This window comes from Triturus cristatus, chromosome 4_1 (genome assembly GCF_964204655.1).
Source record: "Triturus cristatus chromosome 4_1, aTriCri1.1, whole genome shotgun sequence".
NCBI classification, from domain to species: domain Eukaryota; kingdom Metazoa; phylum Chordata; class Amphibia; order Caudata; family Salamandridae; genus Triturus; species Triturus cristatus.
In genome coordinates, this window is record NC_140585.1 from 1,151,185,545 (window position 1) to 1,151,201,203 (window position 15,659).

At 44.1% G+C, this 15,659-nt stretch overlaps 1 protein-coding gene across 1 annotated transcript; it reads right to left on the reverse strand.

Annotated features, from left to right (window-relative positions):
- Window positions 1-643: 643 nt before the first annotated feature.
- On the reverse strand, window positions 644-15,350 carry ASF1B (anti-silencing function 1B histone chaperone). Its single transcript, XM_085654298.1, has 4 exons — window positions 14,920-15,350; window positions 10,804-10,919; window positions 6,558-6,734; window positions 644-2,895 (listed from the first exon to the last, which is right to left on the reverse strand). The coding sequence occupies exons 1-4, from the start codon at window positions 15,026-15,028 to the stop codon at window positions 2,686-2,688; spliced, it is 612 nt and encodes a 203-aa protein (XP_085510424.1). The 5' UTR covers window positions 15,029-15,350; the 3' UTR covers window positions 644-2,685.
- Between the last annotated feature and the right edge of the window lie 309 nt (window positions 15,351-15,659).

Sequence of the window (15,659 nt, forward strand, 5' to 3'; positions counted from 1 at the left end):
AGAAGAGGGAGGGACAAAAGTAGCACAAACTTTTAGAAAAGTTCAAACCTTCCTACAAAGCGGTTTGGTTCTAAATGGTAGGTTCCCAAAGGCAACAGGGTAAACATGCTTGAAAAATATTCTCTCAAATGAAAAGCATAAAACCCCGTGTCTAGGGACCCTTAGTTCCGAGGGACAGCTTCATTTTGGGACTCAGGCGCAGGCAGTCTGCTAAGAACATGGTTGAATGTCTCTCCAGGTGGATTTGGTCAACCGGCTTCATTTTCAAACTAGTTTTAAAGTCCACACGGATATTTCTTGTTTTCTTTTTGCAGTGCCCCAAACAAACATGGTTTTACTCGTTACAATGGGATTTATTTTAACACTTCTGGGACCAGCTTAGTTGGTAATAGTTCTGTAATGATTCAGAAATAAACATTTTCGATATGTCACTTTACCAGTGTCTTTTATACCTGCTCTTAGCTCTAAAATGTTCACTTTCTACGAGTCTCCATTGTTAAATTTCCATTTGATCTACACATGACAACTTCACTCTACAAGTTGCAAGTAGCCCATAATACATCCAGGTCTGTCCTCTGAATAAGAGCTTCATATTTAAAACAGGATATTGAAGCTGGGGAAAAAAGAAAAGGACAAACAGCTATTCATTCCAAGTGCTTTATTTCTACATGAACTGTTGCCAAATGACATACACGTATTCCTTTAATATATATATTTATAAAAAACTTAACAAATGTACAAATTGTGTTAACGTATCAAAAACAACAAATTTAAGAAGGCATACAGACTGCACCAGGTATTTAACATATATTCAATCTAGCCCCTAAATACACACATACTAGCATGAGGTACAACAGAATATCAACCTGAAGGTTTAGCACCTCTGGCGTCCACTGCACCGGGAAAAATTATTCTGACGCCATTTCCTAGATCCTGGGCCAATTCCCAGCTTGGTAGCAGAGGTTGGAGGCACAATAAGGGAATACCTCATCTAAGGACGGCAGAACCCTGGCCATTAACTTAACAGTTAGTACTTGAAATGTCAATCTCCAGAAGAGGTGGTGTGTTGTAAAAAAAAAGGAGATATGTTCTGCTAGGTTCATGGGACAAGTTACTCTTTATTAGCCCTCAAACCGATTTACCAATAGGATCCATACCATCCTTCTCCAGTAAGATGGGAAAAAAACCACCATTCTACAAGCTGATAACCAAAACCCGTTACACCATTAAGCACTTAGTATCTACATCCGATTTTCAGAGACAGCAAAAGAGAATTAGGTTCAGTTCAGGTACTGCAACAAAGCAGTCTTGTAACAAGTCAATAGGTATAGCTGTGTGCGTTTCATGCAGGGACCTCTTGCAAGGTTATTAAAATTCAGACCATCTCTAGTGCAGCCTGTTCTGTGAAAGAAGGAAAGCACGGGTTGCTTTATATGAAAACAGGACGGTATGCTTTTCTTAGGTGGTGAGAGAACGAAATATGGGGTTCTGGCAGAGAAGGGACAGGAGAGGCAGTGCTGGAAAACACAAGAATGTTATGGGATCGAATAGTCTCATGGAAGAAGGGAAAAGGGGGTCTTGCAGAAAAGGCTTACAACTGGTTACTGGACTAGTGAGGGAACTATTTGTTTCTCTTTTTGAAGCAGTGAGGCAAGAGAAAAATACCCACATTAGAGGTACTATTTCCAGGTCTAACTTGGCAAGCGCTGTCTTCAGTCCATAGTGGCGGTAAAGCAAATTCCCAGACACTATCAAATACAGGCAAATGCCAAGATAAGCACTTTGGTGACCAGGGAAAGTTACTCAAACAAAATTATTGCAGAATTCTCACTGCCCCATCAAATGTACAGGCAAGGGCCATGTCCCTGTGTTCTGCACACTCTACAAATACACTGGCCAGCGCCATATGAGGTGTAACATTCGGGTCCCAGACTTGTAAACCATCTTAGAAACTCCAGATGTGTATGGAATGAAAGGACAAACCGCAACAAGGAAACACCACTTTTCTCCTACCAAGTCAGGTTGTTTGGCTTAAATGAATGCAACGCCAGACAAATTCATTTTGACATGGGCAGTTTAGAGTGCCATGTAGGGCGGAAATGAGCACTCTTGATCTGCAGGCTGGTTTTTGCTGGTGAAAAATTGAGTGGCTTTTTACAAAATTACTCACGGTCCATTTCAGACACGCCACTCCTATATTTTATGTAGTATGTGCTGAACATAGGACATCAAGTTTGTACAGTCCTCCTTAGCAATACAAAAATCCGCTCACCCCAAACTTATTCATGATTCGACAGCTAGTTAAAAGGAGTTTCCGCACCATCATGTGGCTTCCAGAAGTATTCCATTGTCCAACCCGGAAGCCATTCTTCATCAAAGCGCACCACTTTTTTAGGGAAAAGGTAAGGAACTCGAACTGGTCTCTCACAGCACAAAGATTTCTCCAGAAAGCTTCTTTTGTCAAAACTTCCCATTTATGAGAGCCCGGAGTTGCTGCAACCTCTTACGGCAAATCCTATTTGCACACTAACTCCGTGGTTAGTGGAACGACTCCAAACATGTCCAAACTCCTCCAGAGAATACCTAGTCCAGAGGCACACGGTATGCAGTAACATACTGTATTCCATTCATTTATCAGTTTCCCCACCCACATTCATGTCCCAGCCCCCACCCCGCTGCTTAAAATTACATGCAGTCCATTGAATTCTCAGGTATGAGATTCAGTGCGCCACCTGGGCTAAGCAGCCCCTTGGAGGGGGTGCAGTTTGGCGGTAGCATACTGTTAGGTGTTGGATCCACATTTTCCAGGTCCTCCATTTTTTGGTCAGTAGTGCTGTCCCACTGGATATGGAACCGTGTCACACGAGGGTTGGACGCCAAGATGTTCCTCTGGAGCTGATCAGCAAGGGGTTAAGAGTAGAATGAGAAAAAGATAACACAGATACACAAATAATTTAACTACTCAATGAAGATAAAACTGGAACCAAAACACACAGAAGAGACCAAAAGGCCACTAACACCCTCCAGGCACAAGAAGCATTATTCAGACGTTAGATCAATTCAACATCCACCACATTTTTTTTTATCCCCAGCAGAGAACTGGCTAAATCACATGCATAAGTATATTAAGGAGGAAATGATATGGCATGCCCACAATAGGTTACTCTAATGACATACTGAAAGTCAGTCCCTGGAACACCATACCCTGCCTGCACACTAGATACTGTAGTTAAAGCCTCTACAGCTCATTAGTCACCCCATTAGGCAAGATTCTTTTTTTGGCCCCTTGAATGACCGAGAAGTACTTAACAAGCATCCTAAGCCAAGCCTAGGTAAACAATCTAATGCAGGTCAGACTCAAAAGTGTTTGAAATCACCATGTCAGGGTTATGTAGGCACTAGAAACATGTTTCACCGTTTGTTCCAATTAAATTATCTTAACCAGAAATAAAAAGCTGTCCCAAATAAGAGCACTGCCGCTCCCATAAACGTACGTCTACAGGATCGGATTAAAATACACTTCTGGTTGATGAAAGCCTTCGTTGGAAGTCCGCAAGAGACTGAACAGCCAACCATTCTGGCAAGAGCATAGGTGAAGCCCTCGCAGAACAAGATGAACCTCCCGCTGGTGAGTACTTCGATGAATAGTCTGGGCTGAAAGGAAGTTTTCATTATTGTTAATCTCGGATGGTGTACCTAGGTAGAAACTGTGCTCTCCATTAATCAACAATGGGAAATATATATTGAGGAAAGGACACATTTAGTCTAATTGCCAAAAAGTATCACCGCCGAAACTTCAGCTAATGTGACCACATGGAACCCATCCAAGTGCAAATGGTTCACGTCGTTAAGCTTAAAGATCACCCTCAATCTTGGTCCTGTTGGAAATAACTGTATCTTGATTTAACCCAAGAAATTTTTTCTGGACCTAGCTCTATGACCATAAGAAGAATTTGAATGTCCGAGTTGTGGTCATGATCTCCAATTTAAAAAGACACAGGAGAGTGGACTGAACACTTATTTAGTACCCAACTCTGCTTTATCACTTCTGCGAACTCATTTGGTTGTAGTGATCTCTGTATAAAGATACAGAATTGCTCCTTTCTACCGGGCATCCATGCTTTAAGAATGAGGCGGTCACTGAGGTCCGAATAGAGACTACAAGAAAGATCCGAGAGGCTTACACTGTTGGATCAAATTCGACACTTGTAGAGGACTGCTGCTTCGTTTACATAACAATCCATCTATGATGGCATTACAAGCCTGTTTTTCAAATCAGAGGGGTGGAGCGCAAGGACCTTGTTTATTTTGTTTACACCTCCACATATTTTCATCCCCCCTCCTCCATCACTAAACAGAGAAAGTGGTTCTCCCAGCAAACAGAAAATCCACAATCTATTTTCAGATATCCCAGTGCAGCAAAGATAAGCAACCCCAACACTTGCTTTCAGATGTACAGGCTCAACTACTGCAGAAATCCGATATTTCACCAGGAGGTACTTGCTGGCTCTTTTTTTGTATTTTTAAATAGTGCACTAGAAAGCCCTTCTGCGGAGTCTATAGAGGGGGGAAATTCTGCAAATGCTTCTACATTCTCATTTTTAGAAGCTTAAACATGACAAAGGTTTGGACAAGAATCCTGGTAGATCATTTCCCATGGCTCTCTTAGGCCTTACTCTATACACACACAAAATAATGTTATTGCCTTCCAAGAGCTGCAGGTGCTACTGCAGAATACAATGGAAGTCTAGTTTCTGTATTTTTTTTTTATTTTTTTTTAATCAAAGGACACAAGGAAGCTTAGTATATGGTTTTGCTCCCACAGCAGTGGACAGATTTATCAGAGGCCTTCGTCATCAAGGGTGATTCGAGGGAAGATACCAGTTTCGGGAAAAGACTGCAGGAAACCACAACAGAAAGATGGACATGTGACAAGCAGTACCCACCCCAATTTCGGGTCTCTTCCATGCGCTGCCTCTTCAAGACCTGCTTTATCTACACAATTTTTCCTTTTGCCTCAGATCGTAGGTTAGGACTTTTTTTGGCTTTATGAACAAAACGTGCCCAGTGTTGCAAACATGGAGCTACCATACACAGCGATCTGCGGGCATTAGTTTTCATGTCCCGCAGATCGCCATTATGTTAGCTACTAAGTGCGATTCTGTCTAGGCCAGGAGGAACTAGGGCGTGTACCACAGAGTCACGTTCGAAGGAGAGATCACTGTGTACGTTAGTAGTCCTTTCGCTCTCCATCGCCACACTTTCAAGACTATTGCTTAGTTTGAACAAGCATCAACCTGGTGCTACTGAAGAGATGTAAAATACTTTTGGTCCTGTTTTATATTGACCAAATCTCAATGTACAAGACAGAAGCAATGACCTCTAATGTGATAAAGACATTGTAGAGGTTTAACATTCAACGCAGAAATGTTATTGCTAAGATTCTCCATTTACGTTTTTTTGTTTTTAAACTGAAGTCGCTGTTTTTGTCATGATTACGGGGCGTTTTGTTGAGTTCCAGATCCTGTTTATGATTTTGCTGTTCAGCGCATGTCTTACTGGCTACTCCCCGCTCCATAGATCTCCCAGATGCCCCCACTTCATAATTACCTACAGGCCATAAAAATAGTTATCTACGGCGTAAAGATTTTGGCATTTACATTTGTTTTTCGTGTATTGAAGCTAAATATGGCGTTTCTCTCTCGCCAGTGTGCTTCTCCCACCCCCTCTGCGATGCACTGAGAATGCAAGGCTGGAACCACTTTTGAGTGTGCAAGCGAGACTGCAAAGAGACAGAAAATGTCAATTACACGTCTGGTGCTGGCAGTCAGGGCCGGCTCTAGGGTGATGCCATCGCACTGGGCGCAAACCTGGGGTGGGGGCGTCATTTTTGCAAGTATATTAACATTTAAAAAGCACCTGCTGCCGTGTTCCTGGCCTCCAGCAATTTTCAGGCATCAATTAAAATGTCTAGATAACTCCGGTGAATAATAGTCTTCCTGGAAAGAGACGGAGGTTTGTCTAGCCAGTGGAAGTTTTGACTCATCCAAAGGTAGCGCAGTGGGTTAAAATGCATGCTGCTGAGAACGTGTACCATGCCCAGCATCGAGGACATGTTACTGCTACACTACACCGTGTAGTCCTGTCTGATGTAACATTTCCTATACACTGATTTACACACCCATGATTGACTCTGTGCAATGTGTGTGTGATGTAAAGTGCTCCGACACCTTACACTGGTATAAGTGGTGCTCTAAAACTAAATTAAGCCGAGAGACAGTGGTTCTGGAAACTTGAATGGCACGGATAAAGAGCGGTGGTGAGGCAATCCGTGGCAGAGGTGGTGGTGGTGGTAGGTTGGGGGAGCAACAAACACTGTCACACAGGGTGCCACCAGTGTTAAAGCCAGCCGCGCTGGAACTAAATCACCAGGCCACCCAATAGGGAAATCCATGCACCAGACACGGTTCACTCTGCCAGGTTCAAACACATTTGCATAAATTCCACCTCTAAAAGAATGGGCAACAAATCCAGTCTGCATGAAGACCATTCCGTACCTGACAGAAGTCAGTCTTCTGAGGAGGGTTCTCCCGGAACTCTGGGTCCACGTACTCATTGTTGACGTAGTATCCCACACGGATGAACTCTTGGCCCCGATACGTACATGTGATCAAAACTACTGTGACACCAACTGCGTCAGTCTCCGGGATGAGACTGGGGTTGGGGGCATCAGCCTGCAAAACAAAAAATAATAATAAAAAAGTAAATAAAAAAAGATGATCTCAGAAGCTGCATGTATAAATGTCTGCACAGCTGTTCTAAATTGAACACGAAACATTACGAGACTGGTTTCAATGACAATGGAAATGTGTATATGCAGGCACCCACGCCTATGCTATTGAATGAGGTAAAAAACAAGCTGTAAATGAGACTAATATACAGAACAGTAGTAAAAAAAAAATAATAATTTTTTAAAAACCCACAAAAATATATATATCTCTCAAAGTCAAAGAATGACGCAGCACTCCTCTCGGCAGAAAAGATATTGTTTAATTACAAATCGTAAACCTCCCCCTGGTCACGGTAACAAACTACCGTGACCAGGAACTTCGGTTCGAAACGCGTAGGGAGGTTTACGATTTGTAATTAAACAATATCTTTCCTGCCGAGAGGAGTGCCGCGTCATTCTTTGACTTTGAGATTAATATCTTTTCACGAGATCGCGGTCCTGATCTCGACGTGAGCACCGGCTGTGAAGGCGCTCCCTTCGTGGCAGGACGTTTGAGACAAATTATATATATATAAGGTTGCCTTTTTCGTGAGGAGCACTCGCTGGCCGATTTCCGCTGTAAAGACAAGAACGCCGCTGGAGCAGCGTGAAGCCTGAGCAGGTCGAAGCTGATGGCAGGCAAATGTCAGGACGAGACGCTTCACTCACCCGAAAAAGTTGTTTTTTAATTGACATTCTGGCTGCAACCCACTGGGGGATTATCGTAAACTACCAGTCCCACAAAGCAATGCGAACTTACTCACCTGAGTTGAATTGTCCTAATATTTTCAACCAATAAAATGCGGGAATTTACTGGTGGTTTCTGCAAGCCATTTTGTTCCAAATGCTTAAGAAGAAGGGCGGTCAGCCCGAAACGCGTCGGCAAGATGAAGGAGAGTGCGCTATCTCGATCAGCGGCGTTCTTGTCTTTACAGCGGAAATCGGCCAGCGAGTGCTCCTCACGAAAAAGGCAACCTTCCATATTTGAATTTAGTGTCCCGGCCTGGGCCACGAGCGAGCACCACCACTATATCCTTGTGGGTCGGCAGTTGTTCACTGGAGCAGCGTGAAGCCTGAGCAGGTCGAAGCTGATGGCAGGCAAATGTCAGGACGAGACGCTTCACTCACCCGAAAAAGTTCAGTTTTTTAATTGACATTCTGGCTGCAACCCACTGGGGGATTATCGTAAACTACCAGTCCCACAAAGCAATGCGAACTTACTCACCTGAGTTGAATTGTCCTAATATTTTCAACCAATAAAATGCGGGAATTTACTGGTGGTTTCTGCAAGCCATTTTGTTCCAAATGCTTAAGAAGAAGGGCGGTCAGCCCGAAACGCGTCGGCAAGATGAAGGAGAGTGCGCTATCTCGATCAGCGGCGTTCTTGTCTTTACAGCGGAAATCGGCCAGCGAGTGCTCCTCACGAAAAAGGCAACCTTCCATATTTGAAATATATATATATATATATATATATATATATATATATATATATATATATATTTTAAACCACACATCACAATTTGATTATGCATTATATGAAGTATTTGTTCTACATTAGCTGGAGCAAGAAATCCACTCAACACTGAAGGAGGAAGAAACAAGCATTAGCAATTCAATAGGTTTCGCAACTGCGAGAGTTTTAGCCAATGGGATTGTAAATGACAATGCCTTTTATTTAGGCTTAAAAAAAAAAATAACACGTATATAAAAGGCCTTGTCATTTACAATACCAATAGGTCAAAGTTTTGAAAATGCGAAACCTATTGCATTGCAAATGCTTGTTCTAGTTTGTATTGTACTTTGCACAAATATTTGTCATTGCATGCTTGCTAGCAAGCACTGCATGTACTACCTCCGGATAGTTTTATATTGACACACACAACACTGTATGCACGGCACATCATCACCAGTGAGCCATGTTCTCACCGCACTCAAACAGTTTTACATTGGCGCACATAAGTTTCCCAGCGAGCACTGTATGTACAGAGTCCGGATAGGTTTACATTAACTCATACAGTCCTATATGCACTGCACTCGGATAGGTTTACATTGCCATACACGTCTTTCCTAGAGAGCTCCGTATGTGCTGTGTATAGACAGTATTACAGTTGCACGTCTCTTCTAGAGAACACTACGATCGGTCACAAGAAAATGTTACGTTGACACACAGCTTTCCTAGTGAGTACTCGGTGTACCATGTTTTACATTCCCACACAAGGCACTGCGTGTGCTGTGCCCAGATAGATTTACATCGGCATATACATCTTTCCTACTGAGTGCCATATGTACTGTGCCCAAATAGTACTACGTTGAGAAGAAGCTGTCTCCTATTGAGTGTTGGGTGTATTGCGACAAAATAGTTTTTCATTGGGATACACATAGCTAAACTTTCTACGTACTGTGCCCGGATAGTTTCTCATTTACACGCACTTGTCCTCAGATGTGAAGTGTGTCCTTTTCCCAGAACATTGCTCATTGGCATGCATGTCTTCTAGAATGAATTGTGCCTAGATAGCTTCACAATGACATGCACATGTTTCTTAGGATTCTCCTGTGCCCCAATAATTTTTCATTGTCATGCACGTCCCTTACAATGTGTTTCTTGTAACATGCATGTCGCCTTGTATGTGCAGTATGTCCTGTGCCCAGATTGTTTCACATTGGTGTGCACTGATCTTCTGGTATGTTAAGGACTGCCCAAATAGCTTCACATTGGTAGATCCATGCCTCCAAGTATACGTTGTATGTTACATGCTCAAAGAGTTCCCTGTTGGCATGTATAGTGTGTAGCATGTACTGTGCCAGCTAGTTTCTCTTGCATGTCTCCTTCAATGTCCTGTGCCCTCTCGACAGGCCCATGGCTGTTAGCGTTGCATGCCCAGCGCCAAGCCACTTGAATTAACGCTGTGACACTAAAATCTTTTACACAACACGAGATCCCTTTAGTGAAGAGTGTAACCCTCTCTACCGGCTATGTTTCCAGTTGACAAACATTGAAAGAGCAGGGGAGGTTTTAAAAAGGTTTTCTGACCACGACGAGTCGAGCCTCACGCCAGGGCAGTACCTCTCGCTCCTTCAAGATTGTTTTATTTCTTGAGTGGTAAGGTGTGGTAGAGCAGACGATAATCAGGCCAGCTACGTCTTATCAGACGCAAGTACACAACATGCGGTTCACACTGGCAAGCTTTTCTGATGAAAGCCATGGGGTTGGCACCGGGGTGGGGCGGTAAAGAACCGGGACAATGGCAAACCTGATGCACCACATAAAAAAAAGAAAATTAGACAATCTCCCCAGGTGTCACAGATCAGACTATCAAAATGCGTGTTTCCAGACGGCAGCAGCCCAGCTGCTGGCATGCGGCATTGCTCATATTTCAACTCGCATTTACAATTATCTGCGGAGTGTGTGAATACCTGGGCAATATTACTTATACGCCAACACTGCGCGACACACTAGGCCGAGCAGACACCAAACTATGTAACAAGACAAACCAGGAGCGACAATCTTAAACAGCCTTGTAGAACGCACCAGCTATGGAAGCTATAAAAAACAATCCCATAAGCGCAGCTGAAGCAGCAAATGTTGTGCCTGCAGTAAGAGAAACTAATTAAAGAAAGAAGTACTTACTGACTAAATAACAGGTACCGTGCAACAACCGAAGTAAAAGTGTCAGTCATCATGGGAGGTAACAAATGAAGACAAGGCGGTACCAAGGAGGGACTAACAAGCCCATTTATAAATCAGAAGCCAGCATTTCTAAAGGACAATGACAAATATGGGCAGAGTGTGCGGGGCTCCGAGTGCATACTCGGATACAGCATGCCTCGCAGCAGCGCATGCGCTGCCCAGGCTCGACCTAAAAAGTGAGGTTGAAATGAATTCATAAATTTTCCAGAATGGGCTCAAATACGAGACTGTAACCAGGCCATATTTACTCTGACAGGGAAACGGGCTGGCACGCTTATCTGTTTCTATCAGGTAATAAACAGTCATCTATGCAAAGTAGTGCCAAGTAAAAGAGGTGTCAAATCACCTGGAAAACGAACATGTGTCTTCCTGCGGGGACTGGTCCGACAAGAACCGAATCAAGAACTTGGTCATACTCTTCACTTTCAGCCGATCCAACATAGATTATCTTCCACTCCAGATCTGAAATAATAAAGGCGGCAGTTAGGACAAACCATCTAGTAAGTGAACATAAGATCTGCAGTCTGCTCACAATTTTTAAGTACAGAAATAATCATGTTCAGCCAAGTACAAAAAGGCTGCTGTGCAAACCAAGTATGTTAATAGGAAAAAAGAAGAAAAAAAATTTAAAAAATAAAATAAAAGTATATATATTCACCACAAGAACAATAAAGTCAGAATACTATTCCTAAAGAGTACTTATATTAAATGACGTATAAAGTGGGTAAGCAAATAGCTGTAAGGAAATTGTTGCTGCTGCTATGCCTAACAATTACAGTGATAGGCTAATACCCCGGACTGCAAAGCTGATTGGTAGCATGACGTGGTATCAGCCAGACGTGACTGGTGCCCACCAAAGTGCATTCAGGCACTTATCCAGCTAGTATACCCTCTACGCCCCCAAAGAGAAATTAGCACAAATAGTCCAAGTAACTACAAACCTGCAGACGGAGAGGGGTTATACAGCATATCAACTGCTCTTCCCTCACTCCCCCCTGCACAGACGAGACAGCTGGTACAAATTCGAGATAGCAGAATGTTCTCCAGTAATGGAGCAAGCAAGGGCGGGGTGGAGTTGGTGCCCATCAACTTTAACAAATCTCGAACTGGTCCACTGACGGGCAAAGGGTGTACTGAAAGCAACACAACAAACTACCACAATCCAAAATGTGGAAAACGGATCACATGGCAGGTAACCCTTATCAAGGCAAGTTATTGCACGGAGAGAGACATCATTTGTACACAAACATAGCACCCCACCGCCCTCTATGGAAGTACCACCGAAAAAGTGAGAATGTTCCAGCAGGCTAAAGATGATAGAGACATATGGACCCCACCCGTTATTTCAATGTTTCCATCTCACATGCCATTGTTTGTGTGGAGGTACGTTGAGTGGAGTAAAGTGATCTATATTTACTACGGTGACATTCCATACGAGGAATTTATAAGACTCAAAAAAAATCTTTATTATTGTACCAGCAAAACAGCTTTATACTGTTACAACTACCTCAAGCTCAAGGAGAAAGCAGATTAGCAATTAAGCAGAAGGTAAATTGTTGGAGCAGTGCAAACCTAACACCACCTTAGTACAGGAGGAGTTATGAACTTAAGTGTGGCAGAAGCAACCAAAAACAAGTACTGTCAACACCAATAGGTCTTGCTTAAATGAGCAAATACAGGACCGAACAAACGCCGTTTGCATGCGTTGCACACACAAATGCAATTCTGCACATTAGAGCTAGTCCTCCTGGCATTGCCAATAGTGGAAAAAACACAAAGGATGGCTTTCTGCATAAAGCGCACGCAGGAGATAAGAGAGGTAACTTGACACTAATGATTTAGTATACTTTTCAGTGTTATGCACTTTGCAGATTTCTCGTGTATCCCAATGGAAGCACTTTCTAGAGTGGAATGAAGCAATGGCATGTGGTGAGAAAAAAACTTTTAGGTGGATACAAAGCTTCGTATATTTTAACAATAGGGCTATGCATCCAGCATCACTAACAAAATCTAATCAATGCCACTAATTCGTGCATCTTTTCCAAGAGCACAGGGGAGCCATGTGCTCCAGATATGTAAAGAGCACTTATCATAGGCTCCAATTTTAGAAACAGCTGTGGGATGGACGTGTCCAGCCTGCTAAAGTCAATCAGCCCAGTGAATGAAGTTTGGAAAACAATGCTATCACTATACCAAGTTGGTGTGAACCCCTGACTGAATTTATGCCTAGTCTTCACAAGCATGATCACGCAAGTGCGACTCCTTAATTTACCAATCCGAAAATGGTCTTGAAAATAAAACAAAAATAGTGAGCATGCGATTGGCTTTGTTATTTATACAAAAAAGTAATATATATATATATACACACACATATATAGAATTATAAAATAGGACTTCGGGGGCGCCGTGTAATGGGGGTCATTAAGGATAGGGCACAAGCGGTAGAACTTGGAGCAATGGGAGATAAGCACTTGGGTGAAAGGAACAGAAGCACACACGGGAGGGGGGGGGGCACAATGGAGAGCAACACAATACGCGGGGGAAAGAAGTAAAAGCGACAGAGCAACAGCATGATGGGTGCACACAGATGGGAGAGCAAAATACAGAGCAGTGAAGGAGAAGCAAGAGTGAGAACTAAAAACATGCGCCATCACAGGGCTCTTAATAATATATAAATATATATTTTTAAGTAGCTCCCCAAAAGCTAACAGCGAAGGACACGCAAAAGTTATGCTTCGGGGAACGGACACCGCAAGCTATCGAATAAAAAGCAAATAAGTGACAAAGCCAACCAGTGATAGGCAAAGGGCTCTCAAAGTTCTTGGTAATCTGACAATAGGTCTCTTTCAGCCAGACAGCTGGTGCTGTCTAGTAGGCTCGACCGAAGATAATGTGGCGTTTGGACAGCTGCTTGCAGCTTACAATGCAGCATGGAAAATGAACTCTGGCTGCAAAGTACGGAGGACTATAGCATCCAAGAAAATGGTATTTAGCAAGCTGCACCCCCTAGTCAAGTGCTGTGTGCACCATACATGGCAACATTTCAGAAGAGCAAAGTGGGAGATTTTTTTAGGAAAAATCGAGAGAATGGGGCCTTGAATCGGGTTACTGTCAAGTATGGGCTTTGGAAGTGTGCTGGCGCAGGATCGGACATTTGAAACGCAAATGCACGTTTTTTTCTTACCTTTCAGAAGCATAGAGAGCAATGACAGGCAGAGAGAGGGTGATGCAAGTGTTGTGCACTGGCCTTGCAGGTTGCTGGCAGTGCATACACCAACCCCCCCCCCCCCCCCATTGTGTGTGGCAGCCCGGGCTGAAACAGCTTCCCGTTCACCAACACAGCCGCCCCCGAGTACTTCACAGGTCTTTAAAATGGACCATTCGCTTGTTAATGAGGCTTTGTTGGTTTTTCAACCCATCTAGAGCCCCTGCATCGACACTCTTGACTATTGCTGGAAGAATTAGCACGTTACACAATACCAAGCCCTGTCAGCTGAAACCCCGAAGAATCGGGTTTCTGGATGCTTGAATCGGGAGGCGGGAGACTAGCCTTGACATCGGTAGTCTCCCACCTGAATCGGGAGGGTTGGCATGTCTGATGTGTACTTAGACAGCTCTACATTTTGGGTAGGGGTGGTGTTCGCACAGTTGTTGAAGCAAATCTCTACTGCTCTCGATTCCTACACATAGCATCACTTACCAGGAATACGCACAACACACACGATCGCGGACCATGGGGAGGCAAGCTGTCCCACCATTCTTGACAGGGCCGGACTGGCCGTTCTACCACTCGATTAAGTCGTAGATTGGGGGTGACGCCTTCAGAGCACAATGTGCTGCCAAGACTTAACTAATCAGGAGCTCTTAACGTGAAGGCCTGCTTCAAACTATTTCCCCACCCCCCGATCGTTTTCGTCGAACTCGAGCCATTTTTGTTGCTCATAACGCGCAACTGACGACACGGAGCGGTGCATAATGCCACTGATAACAGATCATTAGGCGGCAGGTGCAGATCTGCAGGTAGCCCGTATAGGTACACTCCAATTACACCTATCCGTTACTCTCTCTCGCCACCAAGGACTGGGACTCGCTCACCAACGCGAGGCTCCGGCCTGGAGAGGCTTACCACTCGCGGTACTTAATAGGCAGGTCAAACCATTTTATATACGCCATGGAGGATTTCGAAGTTACCCATCCAGTTCTTCCGTGGCAAAACAGGCAGGTCCTCGAAATCGCATCGGGAAAGGAAGGGTACGACGCTGTCAGGCAGCCAAGAGGAAGCCCCTCATCGTCAAGCAACTAGGGAAGGCATTTTCAAGGTGGCTCACTTACCGTTAATGAATCCTTCCTGTTAGAGCCGTCTGGTATTTAATAAGAACGGTGATCATTTACCATCAGATGACGTAACGTGTGGGATTTCTACAAAGTGTGCACATTATGGGTTCACCAGGTAGTCACTCACCATCAGGTAGGTCCTCCATACACTCGAAAGTTATTTCGAACTGGAATGGGTTGGCGAAGGGACACGGGTTGTCCAGTACCACTACGTTCTGGATCTGTACCTTAGCCATGACCGGAGAACGAACAAGTGTTCTAGCGCGGGAAACTCCAACTGATGCCCGCGCAGCGCAAAGTAACTGCACTAAGGTCGCGAATATTTGACCCGGTGTAAATCTGCCGGGAACAACACGGTAGTCTGGGCTCGTTAATCTATGACCGGCAACAATCTACAACTAGGCTACAAGAACAGAGAAAGAATCTTCACCGCGCGCCAAAACCCCGAATACAAATAACAGAAAAACCGCGCAGGCAGCTACAGAGCCCACTTCCGCTCTCGCCCGCCTTACTGCCAACTCCAGCCAATCGCATCACCCTCCGCTCTAACGTAACCAGGCACTTAGCGGGATCCGAGTCTTATTATTGGGGAAGGTAGGTGTGACGTTCTCTCCTTTCTTCTGCACGGAAGTTTCCGCCTCCTTTGGAGTACCTCGCGTCATTGATTGAAGGCGAGGCTCGAAACGCATATAGTGATTCAAGCCTCAATCCTATCACATGGCAAACTGCACATTGTCATTTTAGGCAGTGTCGTGTTTAGGTCTCGCCTGAGCTAGTACATGCGCTGACAGGTAAGACATTTAGTATTGGGGTTTTCAAAGTGCTACCAGAGGCTTTTGCTGGCTTCAATCTTGCATTCACGCGAGC